The sequence below is a fragment of the Melopsittacus undulatus genome, chromosome Z (assembly GCF_012275295.1).
Source record: "Melopsittacus undulatus isolate bMelUnd1 chromosome Z, bMelUnd1.mat.Z, whole genome shotgun sequence".
In the NCBI taxonomy this organism is placed as follows: Eukaryota; Metazoa; Chordata; class Aves; order Psittaciformes; family Psittaculidae; genus Melopsittacus; species Melopsittacus undulatus.
Window position 1 is genome coordinate 38,450,818 of NC_047557.1, and position 27,737 is coordinate 38,478,554.

Genomic DNA, 27,737 nt, shown 5'->3' on the forward strand with positions numbered 1-27,737 from the left:
AATTCAGCCAGACAGAGAAGTGAGAATATGTGACAGAATCAGCTCTACAGGCACCAAGGTGAATGCAGAAGGAGAGGAGGTGCTCCAGGCACGGAGTGGAGATTCCCCTGCAGCCCATGGTGAAGTCCCTGATGAGGCAGGCTGTCCCCTTGCAGCCCATGGAGGTCCACGGTGGAGCAGATTCCACCTGCAGCCCATGGAGAAGCCCATGCTGGATCAGGCAGATGTCCAAAGGAGGCTGTGGCCCTGTGGGAAGCTTGTACAGGAGCAGGCTCCTGGCAGAACCTGTGACCCCATGGAGAGAGGAGTCCACACTGGAGCAGTTTGTGAAGAACTGCAGCCCATGAGAAGGGTCCACTTTGGAGAGTTAATGGAGGACTGTCTTCCATGGGAGGACCCCCATGCTGGAGCAGAGGGAGATTGTGAGGAGTCCTCCCATGAGGATGAAGGAATGGCAGAGACAGTATGTGATAAACTGACTGCAACCCTCATTCCCCTGTCCCTCTGTGCTGCTGGTGGGGAGGAGGTAGAGAATTTGGAAGTAAAGTTAAGTCCAAGAAGAAGGGAATGGTGGGAGAGAAGGTGTTTTTAAAATTTGGATTTATTTATCATTACTATACTCTGATTTGATTGGTAATAAACTTATTTGCCCAAGTTAAGCTGTTTTGCCTGTGATGGTTATTGGTGAATGATTGCTTCTTGTCTTTATCTCGACCCACAAGGCTTTTGTTGTATTTTCTCTCCCCTGCCCAGTTAAGGAGTGGGAGTGATAGAGCAGCTTTCTTAGGCATCTGTCATCCAGCAAGGTCAACCCACCACACTGGTTTATCTATAGCTCCTCTCTGAGCTTCAACTCACTATCACTGACTGAGCATTTAAGAACTGAGTCCCTACGTAACCCGGTCTAGAGGAAGGTGTCCCTCCCCATAGAGGGGCCTTGGAACTAGATGATCTTTAAGATCCCTTCCAACCCAAACCATTCTATGATTCTGTAATTCTGTAATCTATATTCACTTGTTCTGTTCCTAGTGCCATCTTGCAGTCTTGACTATCAAAACAAATTATTTATCTGTACAGCCAGCTGAAGAAGTAGCTGACATAAACACTATGGTAAAGCTAAGGTTCAGAGTTAATAACCTCTGAAATTTAGGGAAATGTGGATTATCATCTGGGGTGTACTTAATGAGAGGAAAGAAATGGAGAAACAGATCAGTCATTTGGGTGTAAATATGAATCACTTTGTGGTTTACCATCTGATTACAATAGAGTTCTAAATGGTCCCATTGAATGCTATTTGCTTTCATCTCTAGAACTTCTCCAGCTTCCATGCTGACTTATGTAATATACTTTACATAAAATGTATATTCATAAATATAATGTATATTCCTCAGCTGAGTACCACAAACAGCTCTCCTGGAATATACTATGTAAACCAAACACCCATAAACAAATTCCAAGATTCAGTAACTAGTAACACAGTGTATCAGGGTTTTACCCTGTCCTGGCTTTTCCTTCTTCAGTTCACCCTAGATGCAGGCTCTCCCAGCACTGTTGCAGGCAGTTATCCAAAACCAACAGAGAGGCAGAGTACTTTGTTGCCAGAGTGTTTCACCTCAATTAGCCTATCCTAGAGTAATGCTGTAGTAAAGACTGATCATTAGAGGAAAGACAGATAGAACTTTCATCATGTTTTGCAAGCAACCAAATATATAGTCTTTAAGATTAGAAAATGGATGCCAAGTTCAGTGTCAGACTCAAAACTCTTCAAAAAGAAAAACCCCAGAACTGGATAACAACTGGCAGTAGGGAAGTCAGAAGACTATTACATCAATTTCCTCTGCAGATACTGCTTCACTGAGAGAAGCAGCAATAACACTGCAAACAACAACTGAACTCCACCTGCAGTGCAACCTGAAGCTACTGTAGTTAATATTCAACATTGCTAATGCAATGCACAAATGCAGCAGGATAAAATTTTTAAGCTATAAAGCATTCTGTAGGCTTTCAAGGTAGTATTACATAGGACAGTGTATAACAATAGCAAAAATAAGCCAAATACCTAAAATAAAAAAAGAAAAAAGTTTAGCCATGATTTATAGGAGACCCACCTTCTTTCAGCAGCTCAGCAGCTCTGAGTATTCTGACCTACTGAGCTAGTGAAGAGGGGAAAGAAAGAATGGTCCATTCCTGTATGACTCCCTGTGACTAAACTGCTACTATTTCATCCTTTCCCTCATCACACCTTGAACATCTGTGGTGCATCTGATCATTCCAGAGTAGAAAAGGCAGCAATGCAAAACTGTCATAATTCAGCACAGTCTGTAGCTAAACTATGACATTAATCACCTAATCCTTGTTAGCCTAACTAAATCTCTCAAATAGCAGAATCAGGTCTAGTCATCAATATAAAGACTCCTGTGTTTCCCTTAGCACTAAAATCTGTACATGACAAGATGCCAAAAGAAAAATTACTTTCTCTTTATCACACACTATCTAACCTCCATAACAGGAAGTACCTTCTTCAAGAAGCTTCTTCCCTGTGTTCAGCAATCTCCACATGAACTGGCAGGCACAGATAGAAAATAAATCAGAAAGGAAATAGACACAGTCCTATATCGCAGGCAATGCCTGCAGTGAACCTTGGCTACATTCAACAGCTTAAAAAATATATATTATTTGTGTGCATGGTACTGTGTAGTTGGTTCTACATGATACCAAATATTTAAACAGGGAATGAAAACTGCCATCTGGGGATTAAAGTAATTGCTTTAGTTACAGAAATTATTTCAGAATTCAGTTTCTCTTTGAAGACTTTTCTGACAGACCAACTCTCTTGGATATTTTTGTCTATGTGTGTTTAGGCCAGACAGGAAAATACTCTTCTGGTGAGGATCATGCACTGACTCACTCAACAAATAGCACTGGTGCTGCTTAGAGTCCCATTTAAGCAGCCTGTTCAACTTGCAGAACCAGTCCTATTTTCTACCAGTCCTCTCCTCTCAGTTATTTGTGACAACCCATTCAGGTTCAGTTAAAGGGATACTGACATAACAGCAATAGCAAGAGATAAGCTTCTTCTAGGATGCTCATCTCGTGTTTTGCTTTGCTTCCCCCTTTCCATTTAAGCCTGTAAGATAAAACATCCCACTTTCATGTTGTTACTGGTCAGGCACTCCACTTGGCCTTCATCCTCTCCAACACTGCTATTTTGTTACCACAACTACAAGCACAGAAAATGTTCCAAGAATGTATTGTAAACCATTTCCTTTTCCATGCTTAGAAGCAACAACAACAACAACAAAAAAAGACAATAGTGGTCTTTTTAAACAAGTGTGACCATATCAAACCATGATGTAGTATGTAGCAAAAACACTGATAAAACATCTAAAGATACTTTTCTATGTAACTACTCAGAAAAGCCCCATAAGATTTTTTAAAGCCTTAAAGCCAACATGAATCTTTTCTGAAGTTGACTCAAAAGAATGCAAAGTGCAACCTGGTATTTACATGGATGATGGGGTGTCCTGCTCAAGCCATGACATGGGGGAGCTGTTCATAATAAATTTTCAAAATCAGATGTCTGAAATAAGACCACATTGTCACATGCTCTGAGAAGACCAAATACCTTCCAAGAAGTCACACAGATAACAACACTGCAGGGAATATTTACTTACTGCACTAAAGTAAATGCTTTATTTCAGTCCTTCTCTTAATAATTCTTTGGCTTAACAAAGGCCTGTCATGTCATGAAAATGGGTCAAGTATCACACAAAATGCATTTGCTTACACAGCTGCCTCAGACCGGGGTTAGGTGACAGCTGGCTGAAATGTCTTGTTACGTATTATGCCCTTGACACTGCAGTGAACCTTTTGGACAGACCGTGATGAGAGGTTTCTCCACTGCCAAAATAAAGATGCTTCTCGGCTTGCACTGCTGCATGGCTCTGCGGTCCTGAGGCTCCTCAACACGTTCTGGGCAAAGGCCTCACTGGGGCAGTCCATCGACTCAAGGGCACCCTGCACCCAACAGGCCGCACAGGCTCTTACCTACGCTTTCGACATCAAACCCCTTCCGCCGCTCCTCCCAGTAGCTGCTCCGCGGGGTAGCTCCGCCCTGCTGCCGCTCGGCGGAGTCACGCTGCTCGCGCCGCTCCCGTGCCCGCGGGCAGCGAGCTATGGGACCCGGCTGGCGCCCTGCCGCGAGGGGCTCAGAGCGGAGCGGTGCTGGGATCGCCCCGTTACGGCCCACCCGTGCCTACCTTCCGCCGGGCGCTGGTGTCATACTTGTCGTTCCTGAAGGCGCGCGTGTTCTGGTACCGCTGGGGCCGCGTGCGCGACACGTTCCCCCGTTCCGAGCTCATTCCCCAGGCAACAGTCACTGCCTGCACCTCCTGCCCCGGAACCGCTCTTCACCTCCCCCGGGCCCGTCCGCCTTCCCATTGGTCCGCAGCCGCGTCTCTCTAACCCCACCGCCCACCACGGTTCGCTGTCTCCCGACTGCTTCCCTCCCACCCGCCCCTAGGCGGAGCCTCAGGAGCAGGCACGGCGCTGCGGGTGCGCTCCCATTGGTGCTCTGCGGCCGGTCCCGCCCATCGCCCCCTTGGCCGCTTAGGTACCCGCTCGTTCCGATGCAGTTTCTCAGAGAGGTGAGGCGGGTGCAGATCTCCTAGGCCTTGAGGAGAGCAACCTCTCGGGGCCGCGTGTTCACTACCGCGGAGAGCGGCTGCGGGAGCCGGTCGGGACGCTGATAGCTGCCCGCCGTTACTCAGCACAACCGGTACCCATCCCCCCGCTGGCCGGGGCTTGAGCGGCGGCTGTTGGGGAAGCGTGGGGCCGCCGCCTCCCAGAGGAGTGCCAGGTGCAAGTACGGGCTGTGCCCCCTCCTCCCACCTGCGGCAGCAGCGGCACCAGGACTGGGGTCTGCGCGGATTGGCGCCTTGCGGTAAAGGGATGATGTGGAACAGCAAGCGGGGGCCCGGGTCGGCGCTGGTGGTGGTGTTGCGGTTGGAGGATTTGCTCCCGAGGTGTGGCGGCGAGCCGGCCTCTCGGCAAGTCCGGCCTCTTCTCTGCCGTCCTCTCCTGTTCTCAGCACTTCGCCGCTGTCTGAAGCAGGCTTGCGGCGGCTCCCCTGTGAAGCTGTGGCATGGGGCAGGAGGAAGGGCCGCGGCAGTCAACTGCTTCTCCTCAGGGAAGGAGGCAGGCGGGGGTGCTGGTCTCGGACCCGAACCGGACGTGGGGGTTGGGCCTCGGGGCATGCTCGGGGGTCTCTGCCCTGCCAGCCTCGGTGCTCCCAGCGAGAGGATGTCGCTTGCTCAGAGGGCCCGGGGGGAGCGGCCTGACCCGGGGCTCCCGGCTACGCGTAGTATTGCCGTGGCCGCCTTTGTTGGGGAAACTGACGCGCTGACTTCTTGAACGCTTGTTAAGTACTGGCTCTTAGCGGGTCTAAATAGTGCCTCCTCGTAAGCAGTGTTGACTTATGCAGAGTTCTTAGATACAGACACCTGAAGAGTTCATTTAGTGTTTACGAACACGGCTTACTGTATTTCTTCAGCTTCTGCTATTTGAGGTGGGAGTGGCACTGGCCTTAAAACTGCTCTGGGATATTACTATTTTAAAAGTTTAAATTATTTGGCCAGAAGGTAACTGGAAGTATACACGACTGGAGAAACCAAAATAGTAGCATATGAGTATAGACAGGCTTTAATCATAGCTGCTTCTTAGTGATTGACCGACTGGTGCAGTGAAGCACCAGATTGATGTGTTTGAAATACAAGAGGGGGCTTCAACGCCTGTCAGCCTATACAGATGGCTTTAGCAGATAAGTTCCATAGTGCAGTCTTGCTTGGAGTATACAGAACATTATGTAATTGGACTTAATCATACAGCTGTCTGGCTGGGCTCTTTAAAGGGTTGGTTTGTTCTTTAAGTGAGAAGGAATGGCTAGATTTTTCACGTGTTTGCTGTATTCCCTTTCATTTCTCTACTTTGCCATTAGGTTTTGGGGTATACAAAGTAAGCAGCAGCAGATCTCTGTATATACAAGTTAAACTTTAATATTGCTAGAATTTATAAGCATAGTAAAGCAGTTTATTTGTTTAAAAGCAGACTAGCAGAATGAAGATTTGAACCTATCAGGCTTCTCTGGTTTTATGTCGGTTGTTTTGCACTTTGAAAACTGCCTCAAAAAGTTACTTCACCATATTTCTTGGGTTGGCTCTTTCATTATTGAATAGATGTCCTTTATGTTCTTATCCAGGTTTCCCGTGTATTCTTTCTTAATTATTAATCCTTTTATGTAATACTTAATCAGACACTGATTTTTATCTTTGTTTCCCCTCACGAAATATTCTGTTACTTTTGCTGTTGAAGTAGTTTGAGGATATTCATACCCTTCTGTTACATTTTTAGTGTAATGCGGGTGTTGAAATAAATATGGGTACTTCAGTAACGGCTTGAACTCAAGTTTGCTTTGCTTTGTGTTCAGCAAAAGGGTGAGTTTCTTCTTTAGAATTTCTTAATTCAGGAGTATATAATGAAACATTAAGATTGAAACCCAAAACAAAACCAACAAAAAGAACAAAACCAAACAAACAGAAAACCCCAAAAGTTTGAATATTGTGCTTGTTACAGTTAGAGCACCACTAAAATTTACAAACCGGGAGCTATATTTACAAGTTTGACTTTGATCTTTTGATTAATTCCTATGAAATAAGTATTTTAATTTCGATTTACAATTAGAATAATTTATACTTAATGTAAATACAAGATTTCTAGATAAATGTTTTTAATGTTTGGCTTTTGAGGCTAATACGTAGTGCAGTACTCGAAGATGTGCATAATGGGAGCCGCTTTCTTGCTATGATTTGCAGAATGAGGAAGATGAGAATAATTGTTTACATGAAAGAGCTACATTTGTGTTATCCTAGGAATCACAAAATAAATATTTGCGGTTAGGTAGACTTCCCCCCTCTTCTGTCAGCCTTAATGAAAATGTTAATTGCTGAAGAATGGATTGAAATTACTGCCTGTGGATGCATTTATCATTTTCTGTGTTACTTTTTTATTCTCAAGAGAGTTAAGAGGTAAAATTGATAAAATAATCTGGCCTTCCTTTTAAAAGCTATCCTGTAGTGGGTGGGTGATAACACTTGCCTTCTCTTTTATTTTATAGCCTTTCTTGGTGCAATAGTAGAAGTTCCAGTTTTTCACAGTTTCTTCCAGAGAATTTTCCCATTTAAAATTAAAATACATTTTCCATAGAAATTGAAAGATATATATATATGTATTATTTTTTGTGTGCGTATGTATGTTTTGGTGTCTTTTGTTTTGGGATTTTTTTGTTTATTTGTTATGTTTTTGTTAGCAATTTTGCCAGCATTAGGAACTGTGTTTGCAATGCAGAACAGCTCTGGCTTCTTTGTTAGTACTGAAATGATAAATAGAAGGTGAAATAGTTATGTTGTTGGGATGTGTTAATCTCTGTGATGCTACTGTAATGCGCACAGAGATTTACATCATACATGCTCAGAAGGTGTTAAGACTATAACTTAAGTATTCACAAGATATTTTAGGCAAATTTAAAGTTACTCGTGTATTTGTGGAAATCTGTGTATGATTAAGGTAATTTGTGGTCAGTATTGTTTTTGCCAGGCTTCAGTAGGAGTCCAGCAAAAACATGTATCAAGCCCATTTGTTATTAGAGTGCTTCTTAATGTAATTCACTTTGAAATACCTTGCTCACTTTCCATAAGTCATATTTTAGACATAATAAAATAATCTCTTAAGACTGTTGATATTCAAAACTTTTACCAAGATTAGTAAAATTAAGAGACTTTTTATGGAATAACTTTTGGCAGGATGAATTGTTAGGAAATCATAGTATGTTTTTTTCTAACCACTTTTGGGAGTAACATTAATTTTAATCCCTCATTGAAATGTCTGAGCAGTATACTTTTTGAGGAAAGATTATGCCTGTTTAGTTGAAGTGAAATTATGACATCTGGTGGATAACTGCTACGCTGAAATGCTGATTCAGCTGAACTTTTAAACAGTGATAATGGAATTACTCTATACACCTTGGGGACTCTCGCATCCAGGTTCCATTACAGACCCGGAGGTTAAGAGCACACTGGTGAATTCAGTGAATGGAAACATTGTTTGCATTCAGTTGAAGATATTCTCCTGAGGAAGTTCAATAGGTGTTTTGTGTCAGATTTGTTCAGTTAAGATACTAGAGATTTGCTGTTTTTCTTGGGTCTTCTGAGTGAAGAAAGTAGCAAGTATTTGTTTTAAAGAAATGGGATGTTGCTAGCTGTGACTTGGAGAACGACCCTGGAATCAGGATCTGTAGTTTCAGTAGACAGTTTCTGCTGGATTAAATGGACATTATATGAAGTCTGCATTACTGTGGAGAATAGGGAAGAAATAATACTTTAGCCATGGTCTTCAGCATAAGTTACTTTCCACATGTGGCAACAGCCCATTTTTAGCACATTTAGGCTATCCTGGGGGCCCAGTACCACCTCAGCTGATTAACTGTGGTTACTGCAGTACTGCCCTGTGTGTGAATTCCACAGGTCAGTTTCCAGTCTTCTGAAATTTCTTTGACAAATAGCAAACAATTTCTCAATGAGATAATATTTGTAGTGTTGCTGGGTTGTTTATAGTTATAAATAATGCAAACTCCTTCTTTAGTTCTTTCTGACAAGTGGATTGGGAAACAAGCAAGAAATTCTGCAGCTATTGTTATATGCTGGAATAGAGTGCAATCTGTTTTTCCTGGGCAGAACAGTCTATTTATACCTCACTTCTGGAGGTATATATTTTTCTAAATTGTTTGCATAAAATAATATTCCCCCTGCTCCCCTAGAATAAAATGTAGTATCTAGCTTTAGCCTTCAGCTTTTCTGAAAGGTGGGAAATTTGCTTGGAACAGATGGGTTTAATAGTTTCTGATAGAAATAGAAGCATAGTTGAATAGTAGGTCTTGCAGAAAAAGCCTGTTGAGGCATCAAAGCAATTTTTATGTGAATGTGAACTTTCTTCGTAGAGGTGACATAAGTGTCTCCTTTGGTGCTCACAGCTGTAAGACTAATAAAGAAGGAAAAAAAGATTGAGTTTTTCCTGTGCATAAGGTAGACCAATCCTTCTGTCAATCTTTAGACCTCTTTCACTTGTCCTGACTTGTACATTAAAATTAAACTTGAATCTCTCCTGAAAGGGAACAGATGAGCTATTTCAAATTTGAATGGCTACTTGTGATGATTATGTAAATACATGAGGTTGTTGTTTCTTTAGCTGGCAGAAATATGGTCATTTAGATCTTAATTTAATAGATAATCTATCTTTTTATGGGAAATGATCAGTACGCCCTTCCTGCCATCGCTGAGTTGGTAGTGTTGGTCACCCATGTGATTTTTTTCCCTCTGTTTTGAGAAAAACTGGAGACTTGGGGTGAAAGCACTTGGCTGTAGCAGCCTTTGCAAAAAAAAAAAAAAAAAAAGAAAACAAAAAAAAAGGGGGTTTGTGCCCTACAAAAAGGAGTAGTATTCCAAGAATGTTTATGCTGTTTATCAGACTGTCTTGTTTACTACTCTACAACTATACTCTGTGTAGCGCTGTATGCAGTATGCATTCAGACTCTACCACAAGGAAGAGACCATTCACAGGTCCAAAATACAAAGAGTTGATCTTTAATCTACATTCAGCAGTACTTACAGCAGTGTCCTTAAAGCTTTTCTATGAAGAAATTTGTACAGGCCTGAAAAATGTGCAAGTTGGAGGACAAACTTTGAAATATGATTTAAATACCATCAAGGTTGGACAAAGCTTTGTGTGGTATGCTTTAGTGTGAGGTGTCCCTGCCCATGGCAGGGGAGTTGGAATTAGATGATTTTAAGGTCCTTTCCAACCCTAACTATTCTATGATTCTATAGGTATTATACTTAGCAGTAAGATTTTGTTATTGGATTACCAAAGTATTCCTGAAAAAACTTGAACTGTGGACATAAGAAATCAGCTTATTTAGTTCCCTTTTGTAAACTTGTATCTAGCAGTCAAAGCTTATACATGAAACGGTGTTTCTGTTTACAGGGATGTGGCAGAAACTGAGCTTGAGGCCTATAGATAGACTCGGGATGGAAAAGTTAAAATTGAGGGGAAGTGTGAGATGCCTTAACACTAGAAAAGTAGTGTAAATACCTGTCTTAGGTGTGCTGGTTTCCAGCATTGCTCTTGGCAGATTTTATCACTCTTCCTATCTCTGAGAAAAAGTACTGTCTCAACAAAGAATTTCCTTCCTCCTTCCCTCCCCTCTTCTCCCTGCTGTAAATTAAGAGAAGGACACAATGTCTGCTTTTGGGGGCGAATGTATCTTGTATACCTAGCCTGCTTCAGATATATGTGTGTTTACGTTTTTTTTTTTCTCCTCTCACCCTGTTAGCCAATGTGTTGAATCGGCAGTATAGGTTGTAATGATTTGACAAATATCTGTAATAGAGCATTTGGTTTGGGATGATATTGTTAAAGCATGGAATAAAAATAGTCATGTCATTAATATAATCTGAATTCCTAAGTACAATATGGGAAACCTTAGCTAACAATTTATTTGAAGGGTTTGGAAACATTTATGTCAGTCAGTATGTGAAGCAAGGAGGAGGTTATGGGTGGATTTTAGTGTACTGAGGCTCTATAGTATTTGCTAAGCCAGTAGAAGCATCTTGTTTTGTCTTCTAAGTTTTGACTTTCGTGCACCTTTCATACTTATGATGCTGCTTGCAGGAGCTCATAAGTCATGATTTCAATATATATTCTCTGTAATTAGGAAATGCCATAGTGATTAAGGCTCCATAGCCTTAGTATGCTGCAAACACTCCAAAATATTTTTATTATTCTTTATAAGATACATATTTGTCAAGGGAAGCACATTTCTCTTTATGGCTTTAAGAATAGCAATTTCCATTCCTCCAAAGAAACTCTGAAACTCAAGCTTGTTCTTTCCTGGATAATCATATTTTAGTTTTAATATCTGACAGAGCTTTTAGAGTCGTCACCCTTCTTTAATAATATGCTCATTCTAAAGTAGCTGATGAGATAAAATTATTGTGTAGAAGTTTTTATGTATATGCATATATATATATTTAAATCTGCATTTTGTTAAATATTTCCACTAAAATTATGTATTCTGGAGGGGTTATGTTCACATTTTGCATGAGGTTTTTTGGTTTGGTTTTTTTTTTTTATAGTAACTGGAAACTGATACCATTTTCTCTTCCTGTTTCAGCTGAGAAGATGAATAATCTTTCGTTTAGTGAACTGTGTTGCCTGTTCTGTTGTCCACCATGCCCAGGGAAAATTGCCTCCAAACTGGCATTCTTACCTCCTGATCCCACATACACACTGATGTGTGATGAGAGTGGTAGTCGCTGGACTTTACATCTCTCAGAGCGAGCAGACTGGCAATATTCTTCTAGAGAAAAAGATGCCATCGAGTGCTTCATGACTAGAACAAGTAAAGGTAACAGGATTGCCTGTATGTTTGTGCGTTGCTCACCTAACGCCAAGTATACTTTGCTCTTCTCACATGGGAATGCTGTTGACCTGGGTCAGATGAGCAGCTTTTACATAGGACTGGGTTCACGAATTAATTGCAACATATTCTCATACGATTATTCTGGATATGGTGCAAGTTCTGGGAAGCCAACAGAGAAGAATCTGTATGCTGACATTGATGCTGCTTGGGTGGCTCTTAGGACAAGGTAAGACATTAGCTGCTATTTTTCTTTTACAGTGTGCTCTTCAAATGGTTGTACTTAATCTGCATTAGTAGTTTAAACAGAAATGCTGTATTTTAGGATTAAAGCTGATTGATGATGCCTTATGCTGAAGTTGTTGTTAGTACTGAGAAGGATTAGTATATAGTATTGGAATACTAGAAATATTAAAACTGTATGAAATTTATTAAGGTATGTTCCAGTCTTGATTGACTAGAATATAATCCGTGTCACAATTTGGGATCTTCTCAGCTAGAAATATCAAAAGATGGAAAAAACCTATAATAATCGGTTCCCCACTAACTAAACCACTGGTGTGATGTGGGTGAGGGAAAATGTGTATTGTTTTTTCAGACAATTCCATCACCTACTGTTTTTTGTAGAGAGGGGCTGTGGAAAAGCTGTTATGAGAGAACTTGGTGAAACTCTGGATTACTCTGGGGTGTTCATACCACCTTTGTTTCAGAATTCAGACTAACAGCTACAGCATTTCTACAGATAGGTTTCTATATAAAAAAAAGTTTTTTACTTGACAAAATATCGTGTGGGAGAGGCTATAATTGATCCATGTAAATACATTATGGTGGGAATAAAATCCAGGAATTTTAATTGGTCATATAAGCTCAAATAGGTTAAAACTGGACAAAGAAGAAGGTATAAATTGAAAGGATATTATTTCATCAACTTCTGCATTCTAAGCCTGTGGTTTTATGGAGATAAAATAGTAATGTGTAACACTGGAGGCATTCTCTCATGTGGGTAAGAATCATAGGCACCACATTTTTCAGTATGTTTTGTGCCATTTAGAGCAATATTTTTCCTGTGTTACAAACTACAAAGATTGTTTTTAAAATACTATGTGATTATAAGAGTAGATGTACACCAAAAAACTCCTATCATATTGTGTATTTAGCACCAAAAAGCTGTGAAAATCTGAATTTGATATAGAGCAGGATGTTATGCTTTGATCATTATAACTTCAGCATTTTATTTAATAATATAGTGTCAGTGATTTGATGTAGTGTAGGGGCATACATAAAGACTTTACATTCTGGAGCCTGGTAGTTGCAGTGAATTTAGAACTTGATTAATATAATATTAGCTATTTTCCTATTGCTTTGGAGTGGATTGTCACTTTTCAGTGTTTTAAACACACATGTTGTCTTGCTTTTTTTTTTTTTTTTTTTGCATTATGACAAATGTGTGATACCTCTTTTTAAAGAACTGTTTTATTCATATATTAAACTAGGAAGAATACTTATTATCATAAACCTCATACAACCACAGGGGACAGGTGTTCAGCCTCATATTCAAAAACGTGTACCGTGTTGTTAGATTAGATTTAGGCATTTGTTTTGAATGCAGTGGAAAGCTGAGGTATAACTAGATCCACTCTGTTAGCCAAGAGCTGCAACAGGTGCATGGGTAACCATGGTTTGTAGCTGATAGGTGATCTGAAAGATAGCCACTTTGTGAAATACCCAGTAACATTGACCAAAACCATCATACCATTTTGAACAATGTGGAGGATGTTCTGAATTGCTTAAATGTACTAGAAAAGTGAAGAGAACTAAATGGTGAGAGTTAATTGTTTGTCAGTTTACAGGCTCTTTTTAGGGACTAATTTGTAATTATTGTCTCTTCCTCGCCTTAACAAATTTCTGATTGAAAACCTAAAAGGTGATTGCAACTTAAATTCTTGCCTCCGTTCTTGAACTGTAACTAGTGGCCCTTCACTAATTAAAATTCATCATAATATCCTGTCTGACCATCCCCTCTACTGAACAGACATTGTTGTGGGGGGACAACTAAATACCTTCTACATCTGTCTGCTTGTTCCTCTTCATTCAGGAATGACCTCACCTCAGTTCTGTTTGCTTCCTTCATAAAAATGTGTGAAAACCTCCTTCAGAAATATATAATTCTGTAGACTGTATAGAGCTTGGATTGATCTGTCCAACTTCTGGATTTTGCAAGCATTAGCTGATTTTTTTTTTTTTTTTGCATGCTTAGAAAGTGGTTAGTGTTACTAGTTTCTACTGCAGCACTTTCAGCAACTTCCTAATTGGCAGACCTAGTCTTGTCCTTCTATCTGAACGCTGAATGTACTGAAGTTCTCCCTGCTACATGACTCTGGATATACTGGCTTACACAGTTTGGTTACTAGTCTGTGCTACTCACTTGAGCCTTGACACAGTGTTCAGCTGTGTTTAAATACTTGCTGAATATCTAGACCAGAATGCATCCTTTGAGCATTTGCTGCAGCATTGATTTACCTTTCTTGTATGGCCTGTTCTGTAAGTGTTACACTGGCACCATCTTTACTGTTTTATAATGTAAGTGTTGTGCAAAACCAAATTTATTCAGTGGATTGTTTGCAGGACAGATATAAGTATACCTGTAACTCCTTTGAAATTCATGTTGATGGGATGAAAGAAGAAAGGGATCCTAGACTTTTAAGGTGTACCTCACAGATTGTGATGGGATGATGAACAGAATGGAGAAATCACCTTTGTGGGACAAAGATTGATCACAGCTACCCACAGCTCCCTGCATTCCTTGTTCTGCAAAATGAGATCATAGATCCCAGTAAGATGTTTCTGGGTAACTAAAATGCTGATGAGGACTTTCATTGTATAGTCAACAAAGGTGCTTTTGTTGGAGATACATTAGTGTGTTAAATTTTGTATCTTGAAAGACAGTCCAGATGGCAGTCTGTAAATTGGTACAGCTGTCCAGTGGAGACTAGGCACCTAGGGTGAAATAGTCTGGAATGCTAGTTTTGAGGGTGTTAGTGAAATTTGTCCAACACCACTTTGCTGTAAGGGCTTGTGAATATTACAATTCATATAAATTAATGTGGAAAGATAACCTGACAGCAGATGAGAAGAGGTAAATGGCAGATGCAGATTCTGAATTGTACCCATATTCTTCACCTGCTTTGAATATTTTAGCCATGAAGATGCTGACTGCAAGAAGGCAAGGTGATTCACTGCCATCATGTTTGGGAAAGTCGTGCATCGTTGCATGTTCACGTGCATCAGACTATATAGAAGCTGCAAGTGAGAACATTCTTTTTCTGACTGTCATAGATACGAAGTGTTGAAATGTCAGGAGTCATTTTGGGGTACGCCTATTTCCTGCTGTCCTAGTCTCTGAAGACCTTTGATGACACCCTGAGAAGGGTGGAAAAGTTTAACCAGCCCCAGGCAAATGCAGGGTAGGTGGCACTCCTTCAGAAACTTGAAGACTTGTTGGAGTTACTTAATGATTTACCTTTAAGAATCCAAGCAATCTTTTTTTCGTTGTCACTTAGCATGAACAACAGAATAATTGAAAAATTGAAAGGTAAATCTCACCAGCAGACTGGTGTGTCAAAGTAGACAGAATGTCTGTAATTTGAACAGTCAAATATTGGAATTAAAAAAAAAATCTGCATGTTAGCTAGAAGTGTAAAAAATATATACCTCCAGAAGTGAGGTATAAATAGCCTGTTCTGCCCAGGAACAACAGATTGCGCTGTTGAAGGCATTTCACAAATTATGTTGTGTCCTTTGATTTTATTTTTTTTTTCTTCAAAAGTAGGGTGGGAGTTTTTGCTAGAAGATAAGGTGCCTTAACTTTGAATAATTGGAGAGAAATCGAGCTTTTGTTTAAATTGATAAAGTAGCTCAATTTGTAATGAAATCTTGCCATTAAGACAAATGTACCAGCAGCATGGTAAGGTTCAGAAAAGGGCAAACCACGAGAGGCAGAGGAGGTTCAGTTTCTTTATTACTATCCAAGTGGTCAGTGGGATTGCCTCTCATAAGGCATAGTTCCTGTTTCTTCTAGCATTGTTTTGTCTTATATACATAAAAAGGGAATCTACATCTGAGTTGTGGAAGAGCTGTATGCTCCCAAATCTTATTATGGCCTGGAATGATGATAGTTAAAGGTGTGGAGGTTGTTCATGCCCTTCATGTTCTGCAATTTGTAGATGCAGTTTTGTGTGTTATGTGCATGATGACAAAAGGTCCTGAAATGTGAGTTGAAAATTACCTAAGGATGTTCCCCCTTGTTCCAAGAGCCTCAAGCACTACTGTCAGTTGGCTAAATGTGTGTTGCATTAGCTTCACTAACAATAGTCTCTCTGGGGCATCTATAGCTCTTCAGTAGCATGAATCTGAGAGGTACTATTGAAAATGTACCCTTCTGATGCTGATTTTACAGTTACTTTGTATTGTAAAGTGAGCAAGTCTTCTATATTAACAGCAGTTCAGAACTAAAAAGATAATTCCTTTCTGTCTCCCTTAAATATATCAAGGGCAAAATAGCAGGTACTCTTTAAGAGCCTGTAAGTGTAGTATGATGATTTCAGCAGGCATTTGGCTGTTAAATGTAACTTAAGTTTAAAAAGGACCAAAACAAAAAAACACTTGTTACAACCAGACATTCATTTTTGAAGTTTGAGTATTGTAAACTGATTATGTGATGTATATCCAATGAAAGCATATAATCTGGTGAATATCCAGTGTAAGTGATGTGTGATGAATATCCAATTAAAGTGTTCAAGGTAAGGTCAGATGATGCTTTGAGCAACGTCATTGGACTAGATCATCTTCCAACCCAAACTGTTCTATGATTCTGTGAAAACAAAAGAGGAGGGAGGGGTTGAGAAGGGCAGACAGCCACTAATATAATTGAAGTTCATAAAAGGTCTTGTTAGAGAGACAGAAATATAAAGGAAATGGTGAAAGAGTTTCTGCTGCAGAACATTTGAAGTCTGTCACAAAAGAGAAAAAGAAAATTATTTCATTGCTGTTTTAGCTGTTCTTTTTCCTGCAGAAGCAGAAAAGATCAGTTCAGTGTGTTTAGGATTGCCTCTTTTACAAGAGACCTTCTAGGTCTGATCAGCATATGTAGGCTTGCAGATGAGGATACTGCCTTCATTAGTCACCCTATGTTCACTTGGGCCCTGATTATATGGAGTGCTCTGATGCTACAGTTACAACAATCTACTGGCTTGCTTGTTCTTTTCACCCACCAGTAGCATGTAATTTCTTGCTTGGCCCTTAAGCCAGCCAGCACAAAGGGGTAGAAAAATAATTGCTCCTATTCTCCCAAAAGAGATTTATTTGGTTTCTAAAAGAGCTGGTGAAGGCCAATGGTAACAGGTGACTGAGGATGAAAACAGGAAAGTGTTTCCCTTCTGTTTGGCAATAGCTTAGTTTCCTAGGGATACTAACCTTTTCCTTTAGCATGATGACAGGGCAGAAGTTTGAGTGTTCAGACATTCTTTGTGGAGGTTGGCAAGTTTATGTCAATGGAGGTACATCTAGTTATATTAAAAAACTGCTTTTCAAATTCCATGTGCTTTCCAGGCAGGTAGCCTGTAGGTGCATGAGCATAAAGGATGAATCAGGTCTTGGTCAAAAAAGAACTGAAAAGAATTTAAAAGAATTGAAGCCTCAGTTGCTGTGAAGAGAAAAATGTTGTGGGCAGCCTTTAAGCTGCAGAAAATACCTATCTAAATTTTATGCCAGATTCAGTCCAGAATAGCTTCTTGTCCCTGAGGAAGAGCACCTTCTCTGAGAAGGTACATCTTTGCACAGGTGTTTTTAAGATCTTTGTACCAAGGTCCTTTCTGGTGATTATGGCTTAAAGAAAAAAAAACAACAACAAAACCCTACCTTTGCCCCCACCCACCCCCCAAAAAAAAACACAACAAAAAAAACGCCAAAAAAATCCACAAAACCCCAAACATACAAATCCCCACTATTACAAACAACAAACTGAACTTTTGTCTCTTCTGACACAAGTTATCTAAGATTAGAATAGAAAATAGTGTTTGCATCACCTCTATGATCGACATAATGAGCCTTTGAAGATGTCATCGGGTTTTTATAGCATGTCTTGAGCTTTTGTTATCAGAGTACCTACTAACAGCATATGGCTCTGTAGCTGTCATGTTCCCCTTCCTCAGGATAGCCTGTAATTCTAAGGTCCTGAGAGAACAGTTTCTCTCTTGATCTGACTCTTCCTCAATTAAGAGACAAGGTGAATAGTCCACTGAAATTTTCTACCAAACTTCTTGGAATTTACCTGGAGTTTACAAGGCTGTCAAAAGGGAGGAGTAGACAAATTTTGTGACTAGGGAATTTGCCAACAGTTACCTGTTAAGAATTCTTCTGGTTTGTCTTAGAAAGTGATAATGCTGGGAGAGAGGGAATGAGGGACTTTTAATTTTCCCTGAGCTTTTCAGATTCCAGTTCAAGAGAAGAAGACTGGAGACAGCAGATGCTTGTCTCTGTCAAACTTCTTGGAGTTTTTTGACTATTGTTTGGGTTGGTGGTTTTGTTGGTGGTGTTGGTTTTGGCTGGTTGTGATTTTTTTAGGTTCGTTTGTGGGGTTTTCTTTGTTTTGTTTTTTCCCAAGTGTCAATATGCAAAAGTCTGCTTTGAATCTCCACTTCTGGTGATTTGCCTCAGTATTTTGGTTTTCAGACTGCAAAGTCATTTCTAGTGGGTGCTGTGAAGGCAATCTGTTTGGCTGTGCTGGAGAAAAGGTTTTAACCCAAATATAGTAGATATTTTTCTTGGGTTACTTTTTGTAGTTCAGTTTAGGCTGAAGGATTTAGATCCAAAAACAGCTTGGGGGGGGGGGGGGGGGGGGGAGTTCTGGTAAAAAGGAGAATACATGCTGCAAAATATACTTTTAAGTTTTGCTTTAAATTCCTATGCAATGGCCTGCATCTTGTAAAACTTAATACACAAGGAAATGTCAGAGTGATAATTTGCAAGGTTTTTTGAAAACTATGTTATGTTATAACATGCTAAGCAAATTCCATGTTATACTAATGATGCAAATTCTCAGGTACTAGTGAGTTTTGTTCAGATTGTATAAAAGGGATAGAAAGCCATACTGTACTTTCAGAATGGATAAATGTGATTTGAATTATTTTCAGTTGGGAGATGAATTGTAAAAGGATATGCTAGGCTGTTCTTGGGTGTTTCAGAAGAGTTACAGAAATAGCAAAGACCTTACATCAAAGTTTTAATTTATTGGGGTTTTGTGTGTTGCAGTTTTGAGGAAAATATTTGTAAATCAGAATGTTTTATTTTCTGAGAACTGTTGTGAGGTAGAGGGCTTGCCTGTAGTTCCAGGCTGATGATTGAGTTTTAGTGTTTTACATCTCTTGATTATGATCCTAGAAACTCTTTCTACAAAACACTGATAGGAATTACATAGTCCTGATACATTCATAGAATGTATCTGTGCTAATACTTTTACAGCTTCTATGTTTCACTCTAGCAGAACACAATTTAAATATTTAAGTAGACAGTGTTAGCTGTGAACAGTGAGTTCGGGTGCTCAGTGAGTTCTGCTAGTGATATTTATATTTTAGTAATACTTAAATGTGATTGTTTTTCTTGAAACCTTCCTAGATCTTTTAATGTTTGTTACGTATTGATATAATATGCAGGATATGTTTTCTGGCTTACTGGAAAATACTTGTGAATTTTGGGGGTTTGTTGGTTGGTAATTTGAATGTCTCAATACATGTGAAATACATTTTTTTTCCTAATGCTCCCAATTTTGAGACTTTTAGACTTCACTGACTTTTAGTGTTTGGTGAGCTACACAGCATACAATTAGCCATATTTGTAAGATACTGAACAATATTTCATGATCTCCATCATGAAAAGCACAGGTAATAAAGTGGTCCACTTGCCTCAGTGACATATACTTCTTGTAGGGAAACCTTTCCTTCACAGCTGACAAGAGCCACCACCAGTGGTTGAGGATTCATTTCCCTTTTGCAATTGCTATGTCAATTCCCCTTCTCTAGCAAGTGATCCCAGGTATTTGGCTTCCTTACCCTCTAGTTTGTGACTGTTGGCCCCCTTGTCCCAGCATCGGAGTATCCAGGTGATGGTGTGCTCACCTAGAGTACAGCTGAAATCTTTTCTTATATTCCACAGCTCTGTTAAGGACAGGAATTGAGAACTTCTTCATCTTCCTCTGTTTCTTGTACTGATTCCTCTTGTTTGCGTGTTGCCCCCTCTAGTTCTGGCATTGAGCCTTGCTCATCATCCTTCACTAAGCGAGTTGCATCTCCTCTTGCTTATAGTGGCAACTGATATTGTCATAGATTGGTACTTAGGATCAGCTGCAGTGCTTGCTGCTGGGGTTGGAGTGGCTTCTGTGCTTGTTACTGGGGATGAAGTAGCCCTGTTGTCTGTTGCTTTGCCATCAGATTCAGAGATGCTTTCCCTTTGAGGGTACTAGATAGGGTTGAGCAGGGCTCTGTAGATGTAGGTCAAGCCCCAGAATGGTGTGGTGATTTGTCCCTGTCTGGTATTACCAGGACAACAACATACCTTGCCTAAGTGTTTCACCAGGTTTTCTGGATTTCACACTTGTTTGGGGGTGAAGTTCCAAAGCACTGGAAAGGCCCACTGGCCTAAGTACTTGCCTATAATGTCCCACACTCATGACTGTCCAGCCTTGGAAAAGATCTACAGGTTTTATTATTTAAGGTTAAACAACTATCTAAGACCTGAACAATAATCAACAAAATGATGGTTCCCAGCAAAAGAAGCAGGCTGGTTTCAAGGGTATTCAAATATTGAAAATCTTTAAGATTTTCAAATGCCATTGTAATCAGCCTAGTGGGGGAGTGGAAGGCACAGGAGGATGTTTCCTCCATCGGATGTCCCTCTGAGTGGGGAAAAAAGTTGTAATTCTTAATAATTCTCATTACATGCTTCTCAAATTATAGAGATGATGTCAGTGCTGAGAACAAATACCAGATCAGTTTCATGATCACTAATTCTATTGTCTTACAAGTGATTATCATAAAGTAAACAAAACAAGAACCCTAGCCTAGACCTGAAAGCCGATAAAAACCAAAAAAGCAAATACGGGCTGCAAGTAAGGTGTGACATAACAAAACTGTGAGACCAAGCACAACAACTCTGAGAGCAAATGATTCAACATTGTGATGAATGACTATTACTCTGAAACAATGAATGCTTATCACAAATATGTTCAGACACACTCTGGTCAGATCTGTTGTTATCTCAACCTTTTGTGCCCCATGTTGGGCAACACAAAGGACTGTCCTGATTTAAGCCCATCCAGTAACTCAAAACCATGCAGACACTCACTCTCCCCTTTTTTTGCCGCCCTGTGCAGCAGGATGGGATGGAGAATCAAAACATAAACTCCACAGGCTGAGATAAGAACAGTTCAGTAACTACTACTAATAGTAATAAGGGAAATAGCAGGGCTAGAGAATATAACACTGCCATCCAGAGGGACCTTGACACACTTGTGAGGTGGGCTGATGCCAACCTCATGAGGTTTAACCATGCCAAGTGCAAGGTCCTACACCTGGGTGGGAGCAATCCCAGGCACAGCTACAGGTTGGGCAATAAGAAAATTCAGTGCAGCCCTGCAGAGAAGGACTTGGGGGTGTTGGTCGATGAGAAAATGAACATGAGCCAGCTTCAGTGTGCGCTTGCAGCCCAGAAAGCCAACCTGGGCTTTCTGGGCTGCATCAAAAGAAGCGTGACCAGCAGGTCAAAGGAGGTGATCCTGCCCCTCTACTCTGCTCCCGTGAGACCTCACTTGGAGTATTGTGTGCAGTTCTGGTGTCCTTAATATACAAAGGACATGGAACTGTTGGAACAAGTCAAGAGAAGGGCCACGAGGGTGATCAGGGGACTGGAGCACCTCACATATGAAGACAGGCTGGGAAAGTTGGGGCTGTTCAGCCTGGAGAAGAGAAGGTTGCGTGGAGGAGACCTCATAGCAGCCTTCCACCATCTGAAGGGGGCCTATAGGGATGCTGGTGAGGGACTCTTCATTAGGAACTGTAGTGACAGGACAAGGGGTAATGGGTTGAAACTTAAACAGCAGGGGTTTAGACTGGATATAAGGAAGAAATTCTTTACTGTTAGGGTGGTGAGGTACTGGAATGGGTTGCCCAGGGAGGTAGTGAATGCTCCATCCCTGGCGGTGTTCAAGGCCAGGCTGGATGAAGCCTTGGTTGATACAGTTTAGTGTGAGGTGTCCCTGCCCATGGCAGGGGGGGTTGGAACTAGATGATCTTGAGGTCCTTTCCAACCCTAACTATTCTATGATTCTAAGAAGGGAAAGGAAAAAAAACAAACACAACCACAAGCAGTGCACAGTGCTCACAACCTGCTGACCAGTATTCAGCCCAACCTGACCAGCAGTTGGTCTGTTCAGGGTGACTCCCACCCAGTTTATATACTAGGCATTATGTGCTGTGAGGTGGAATACCTCTTTGGCTAGTTTGGATTTGGTGTCCTCTCTCTGCTTCCTTAAGGCTTCTTCTTCCTCCCTTGCAGAGCATGAGAGACTGAAAAAGTCCTTGATCAGGGTAAGGGCTACTGAGCAACAACTAAAGAACTGGTGTGTTATCAGCATTGTTCTCAGATTGAAGCTGAAACACGGCACTGCAGTAGCTACTAGGAAGTAAAAAAAAAAAAAAAAAAAAAAAAGGAAAAAACAAAACCAAACTAACTGTTACAGCTGAAACCAGGACAATATATCAGATATGACTTGTATAAATGTTAACTATATGTTTCATGACTCTTCTGTTTATCTTGGTTAATTACAGAAAAAAATAGTGTTTTCATCTTACTAGGAGTCTTTAACTTTTTGTCCTGCTTATAAGGCTGTCTTAATTGTGGGTTAGGTGCTTGGTTACATGTCGAATCAACTATGATAGGAAAGAAGCATCTTTGCTACTACATAGAATGTGTACTGCTCTGGGCACTATTTGGGCATGATTTAATTCCCACTAAATTGCTGACCAGTATTAGCATCTTGCAGGTTTTATTGGGTATTTGAAGAGTAAAGCCAACCAAATTTTTGTATACTTCATTATGTGCTGCTTGTTAATAACCATGGAGTTAACAAAGCTCTAATCAGTTTTCTGTTGTAGGTCCACTAGGGTTAGCAGTAAAGGCTTTCAACAAGAAGTCACAACTGCGTTCACAAATCTGCATTTAAAAAAAAAAACCACAACAAACCATATTTTAGTATCCCTGAGGCATAGGTAAAAAAGTTACTTGAAGTACAGAGTAAATAATTGTGTCTTTAAGTCAGGAATGTGCTTGAATATACCTGCTTGTTCTTCTACCAGCTCCTGTTTCATAGTTTGTCACATTCAGGAAATACTAATCATCAGAAATGCTTATTTTGCATAATGGTGTAGTTGGAGTTTTGTCTGCTTCAATTTATATGACACTTTGGTTAACATTTTTAAATTTCTAGGTACGGAATCCGCCCTGAAAATGTGATTATATATGGCCAGAGTATAGGAACAGTACCATCTGTGGATCTTGCTGCTAGGTATGAAAGTGCTGCTGTAATTCTTCATTCTCCATTGACCTCAGGAATGCGAGTAGCTTTTCCTGATACGAAGAAGACCTATTGCTTTGATGCATTCCCAAAGTAAGTTTTAGGATTTTTTTATTATTATTATTCTGCATGCATCCTTATTATAGAAGTTTTAGATTAAGAAATTAGTAATATAGTAAATTCTTTGAAATTTTTTTGGAGGTTTAATAAACAACAGTTGAAGAAAAGTCAGAGTGAATAAGAACAATGAAGAACATTTGATTTAAAGGAGTTTACAGAACTTTGTAATCTAGTTTTTTCACATCTCTAATAATTTCAGTGAGTATCTGTTAAAGGAAGTGCTTAGTTTCCTACATGTAACCCCTAATACCATTAAGTGTAACAACCAGTTTTAGTAAAGTGTATTATTAATCTCAGTAACTATGAACAGTCTTTTGCATGTTTCTGTAAGGAGCAAAGACTGAATACCTATGTAGACCTTAACTGAAGAAATGTTAGGTATTTCAGAACTAATGCCATTACAAAGTTGTATGCTTGTCTCAAACAGCTAGTTGTATTTTTAAGCATCTAACTTCAAAGACATTTTTCCCCATAAATGGTCAAATTTAAATGCTAAAATTTTTTCACTTCTGTCAAGCACTTTTTTACTGGAAGACTCTAATATTTTCATCAGTCCTGTGGCTTTTTTTGTTTTTAATGTAACATGGTAACAAATATCCCTTCTAGATGGATTGCTCTGTTATTTGATCCTAATAGTTTCCAGTAGTGTTTTTCCTTTCTGTGTGGCTTTACATGTGCTTCTGTAATGGCTTCCAGGGTGTTGTAAGATCTAATTTTCTAATGATTTAAAAAACTTCAGAATTAAATTGTTAAAACTACAGTGTGTAATTAAAAAATTAAGTCAACCATCTAGTCCTTCAAAAAGATCTAATAAAGCTCACTGTGTTCATAGATGTAATCTTTTTCTTACAGCATTGACAAAATTTCTAAAATAACATCTCCTGTGCTAATAATCCATGGGACTGAAGATGAAGTAATTGACTTTTCACATGGCCTAACATTGTTTGAGCGTTGCCAGAGACCTGTAGAGCCACTGTGGGTAGAAGGAGCGGGCCATAATGACGTGGAACTCTATGGACAGTACCTTGAAAGATTAAAACAGTTTGTGTCACATGAACTGGTGAACTTATAATTTTCTTTGTAGATTTACATGCTTTTTCATTTCATTGCAGAACTGCATGCCTTAATAAGTATATAACATAAAACCTGAAGGTTGTGTTTTCAAATCATCTTGGTTGCCTTCATTAAATGTACAGGTAATGATTTGTCAACATAATTAATGAAGGTTTTAATGCCAGTATGATAAACTGGAATTACATGATCATGCAGTCAAGCTTAGCAATTCATATTACTGTGCGAGGTTTTGTCTTCTTAGATGTGCAAAAAAAAAAATCACAAGGAGTACTGTATGAAATTGTAATTCTAGAAATCAAATGCTGTAAAGGTGTTGCCAAATGCTTTAGCATATCAAAACCAAGTTTAAAAATATTTTTAAACATCTCAAAATGTACTGTGACTTACTCTGTTGCACAGTTGTAAATTAAGAAACAGACTTCTAAGCAGTTGTTCTATAAAAATGTAATAACCATTAAATTTAAGCGAATACTTATGTATGTAATAAGAATAGAGAGTCACTGGGGATAACCCATGCCCTGTTATAGGGGAGGTGGTCAAAATAGCTCTCTCTTTCCATATTTTTATCTTTTGTGCTTAGTTATACTTCAGTTGTTTTGTTCTTGTATTGTCCCTTACCTTTCACGTTAAATAAATTTACCGACTCATCTTCTCAACAGTCCTAATCTTGCCAAAATAATGCTGCAAGTTATCATTGTTGTAATGCAAATATCATTCACCTGACAGCTACTGAGGTCACTAAGTACTTTGAAACCAGTAAGACTTTTAGAACCTGGAAGTCTTTGGACCTTGTAGTTTTAAACATTGTTTGTGTAGATGTGCAATATTTCATTATAATGAACCTGGATGCTTATCCAACTTCGTAATAAACAATTTGCAAATATGCAGTTGTCTGATCAGGCTTACTTTGGATATTCAGTGTAAAAGCTTATTGTTTTCCAAGTATTGTATGGAAACTTTACTAACTGGCTGGGGTGGAGGGCAAGAAGAGAATGTTGACATTTTTCTATTAACTAATAGTAAAATAAACTTTGTAAGTTGCCTTTCCCTTGAATGCATTTTGTGTGAATAAAACCATGAAAAACTTAATTATATGTAGCCGATTTGTAAACAAAGTAATATTCCAACAATACACTGTGCTTCTGATTTCAAGGCCTTATGTAGTTTAATTGTTCTGCTTGGTTTTTGTGATTGAAACTATTGTATACTTAAATGTAACCAAGGATTGTGAAAACTTTGGATAAGATGTGTTGGTTAACAGTAAACAATATTACACACTTGCTGTTCTCCTCTTTTTATTTTTTTTTTTTTTGTAATTGTAAGAAATAGCAACTGTTGCTTGCAATATCAAATATAATAAGCAGCTTCCCCATTTAGTCTAGGAAATCTGAGAAGCAGAAACCCATTGTTATCAATTGTTGGTACATTTCTTTATCAGCAGCTGCTGTTGTGATAACCCTCCTATCCAATGCCTCTTCATGCTATTTTCTGCTATTCAGCATGCAGTTTTTTCTCCTGCAGAACTACTCATAAATGTTCCTCTGTAATGAATTCAAATTTAGCTTTGAGATCACCAGTGACTTTGTCTTGTGCCCTTTGGTTTGTTAATTGAATAGAAAGAAATTTTAATTTGTTCTCAAGCAACTGCAGTCTTGCTTGACTATTTTGATCACATATGCTTCAATGTGTTCTGAAGTTCAGAGTAGTATTCAGGCACAACATTATTAGACTTAAACATTCTCATCCTAATCCAATATTTCAGTTAGAGTGCTTAGACAGTTATGTAATTTGGCTTTATTACATCATATCTTATACACAGAACTGCAATGGTGATTAAGATTGGCTAATACTACTGCAAATTGCAGGCAAATGATCTAGTGTCATCACAACTATTCGATTGTGCTAGTGAATATTATGGCACTCTGCAGTTGAAAAGGGAGAAAAGATGGCATAGCAATTTTATTGCTTTTGTTTCCATGTTTTGTTGAAGCAGAACAAAAAGCCTGACTCGCACTTTTTTTTTTCTTCAGTGATGCAGCTGTGCTGGATTATGGTGGTGGGTAAGGCTTCAGGTTTCTTTGGGACCACTTCTGCATGGTTAATTCTTGTCAGTTCTGATTTTTATTTTATACCTAGGTTTTTTTCATCTGAGTTGTTTACTGAAGGAACTAAAATTGGTTGTTTTTTTTTTTTTTAGCACAGCCTAGTTTGTATTGAGAATCATTATGGCAATAAACTTGTTAGCAACATAAAGTGATTCTGAGTTGTTGCAGCTAGGAGAAAAACATTTGGCATGGTGATTGTCTTGTTAAACCATAGTTTTGCTGGAATTGACAGTGGGCTGTTGTTTTAAGTTATAAATGCAATTGTCTCATGATAAATAGATAAATAATAGCTGATTCGGCATTCATTAACAAGACAATGTCTGTATTTTAGGGAAAAAGAAAAGAGCATTTTTGTGAACCACAGTATCTTTTTTTCTTTTTTTTTTTTTTTTCCTTGGAGATAAATATTTGACAGTAACCTTGTCTGTTTCAGTTCTGGAAACCTTGGCAAAACAACTTCAAAACTAGCTTCATTTATTGTAAAATATGAGATTAGTTTCTAAAGGTGGGGTATTTTGGGGCATGTTTTGCTGTCTCACATTCCCAACTACACATAAAAAAAAAAAAATCTCCCCTCTTTACAGTCTCCTTGTGGCAGCAAAGAATTCCAGTGAATATTCTGCTCTAATTATTAGCTGCACTAATTATTTATTAGTGGGGGAAAAAGAAATTGAATGTTTACTTTTGGGCTCTTTTTAATTGAATGACATTCACAGCTAGCTACTTGGTACCCTTTGCTATGGAATATTCTAAGTTGTACACATACACAGTTTTCTTATTATATGGTAGGCATTGTTAATATCTTAAAGCTGAAAATAAGTAAAGCTGTGTTTGACAACCTGAGGAAAAAGTATCCTGTGTAAGTAGGGGCTGATTGCTTGAAATCAGCTTTGCAGAAAAGCTGATTCCCACCATAGCTGGGGACTGGTGAATAGCACAAAGCCAACCATGATCCACCAGTGCACCCTTACAGCAAAGACAACAAACAACATCCTGGGACGCATTAGGCAGACACTTGCCAGCAGTTTAAGGGAGGTGATCTTTTGCTCCTCACTGTGGGTGAAGACATACAGAGTGGTGGGCCCACTTTTGTGCCTCCCCAGTTTGAGGAGGATATGGATGTACTGCAGCAAAACCAGTGCAGGGCCATTTGGAGGCGCATGTGATGTGCTGTGATCTTGCCTCAAATCTTGATTAAAATAAGTTTGCTAGGTCCATTTGGTAGATGCCACAGGCTATTCAGAAAGGTAGCAGAACTGTGCTAGTCACTGGTTTGAAATGGCCCCCT

General features: G+C 39.4%; 2 protein-coding genes across 7 annotated transcripts in view; one reads left to right on the forward strand and one right to left on the reverse strand.

Annotated features, from left to right (window-relative positions):
- Nucleotides 1-4,400, reverse strand: part of CZH9orf85 (chromosome Z C9orf85 homolog) — a 29,540-nt gene extending 25,140 nt beyond the window's left edge. For 2 of the 3 annotated variants that reach the window (XM_031054337.1, XM_005154955.2), the window contains exon 1: nt 4,260-4,400. In XM_031054337.1, coding sequence (XP_030910197.1) covers nt 4,260-4,361 — 102 coding nt within the window. In that variant the 5' untranslated portion in view covers nt 4,362-4,400. The remainder of the gene's footprint in view (nt 1-4,259) is intronic. The other variant, XM_031054338.2, reaches the window with a different exon arrangement.
- A 186-nt stretch (nt 4,401-4,586) lies between these two features.
- ABHD17B (abhydrolase domain containing 17B, depalmitoylase) lies at nt 4,587-25,621 on the forward strand. 4 transcript variants are annotated; one of them, XM_031054364.2, is made up of 4 exons: nt 4,587-4,646; nt 11,282-11,756; nt 23,064-23,243; nt 24,123-25,621. In XM_031054364.2, exons 2-4 carry the CDS (start codon nt 11,290-11,292, stop codon nt 24,340-24,342), a joined length of 867 nt encoding a protein of 288 aa, XP_030910224.2. In that variant the 5' UTR covers nt 4,587-4,646; nt 11,282-11,289; the 3' UTR covers nt 24,343-25,621. The 4 variants fall into 4 exon arrangements, with proteins under 4 accessions (XP_030910224.2, XP_005155011.1, XP_030910225.1 ...); XM_005154954.3 differs by lacking the exon at nt 4,587-4,646 and adding an exon at nt 4,655-4,942; XM_031054365.2 differs by lacking the exon at nt 4,587-4,646 and adding an exon at nt 4,655-4,858.
- The last annotated feature ends 2,116 nt before the right edge of the window (nt 25,622-27,737 follow it).

What these genes read in the sequence shown, in the direction of transcription:
- ABHD17B (XM_031054364.2), top strand. Translation starts at nt 11,290, where the DNA reads ATGAATAATCTTTCGTTTAGTGAACTGTGTTGCCTGTTCTGTTGTCCA. An exon ending in TGGGTGGCTCTTAGGACAAG is followed by an intron (nt 11,757 to 23,063) that starts GTAAGACATTAG and finishes TTAAATTTCTAG; the next exon opens with GTACGGAATCCGCCCTGAAA. An exon ending in TGCTTTGATGCATTCCCAAA is followed by an intron (nt 23,244 to 24,122) that starts GTAAGTTTTAGG and finishes TTTTTCTTACAG; the next exon opens with CATTGACAAAATTTCTAAAA.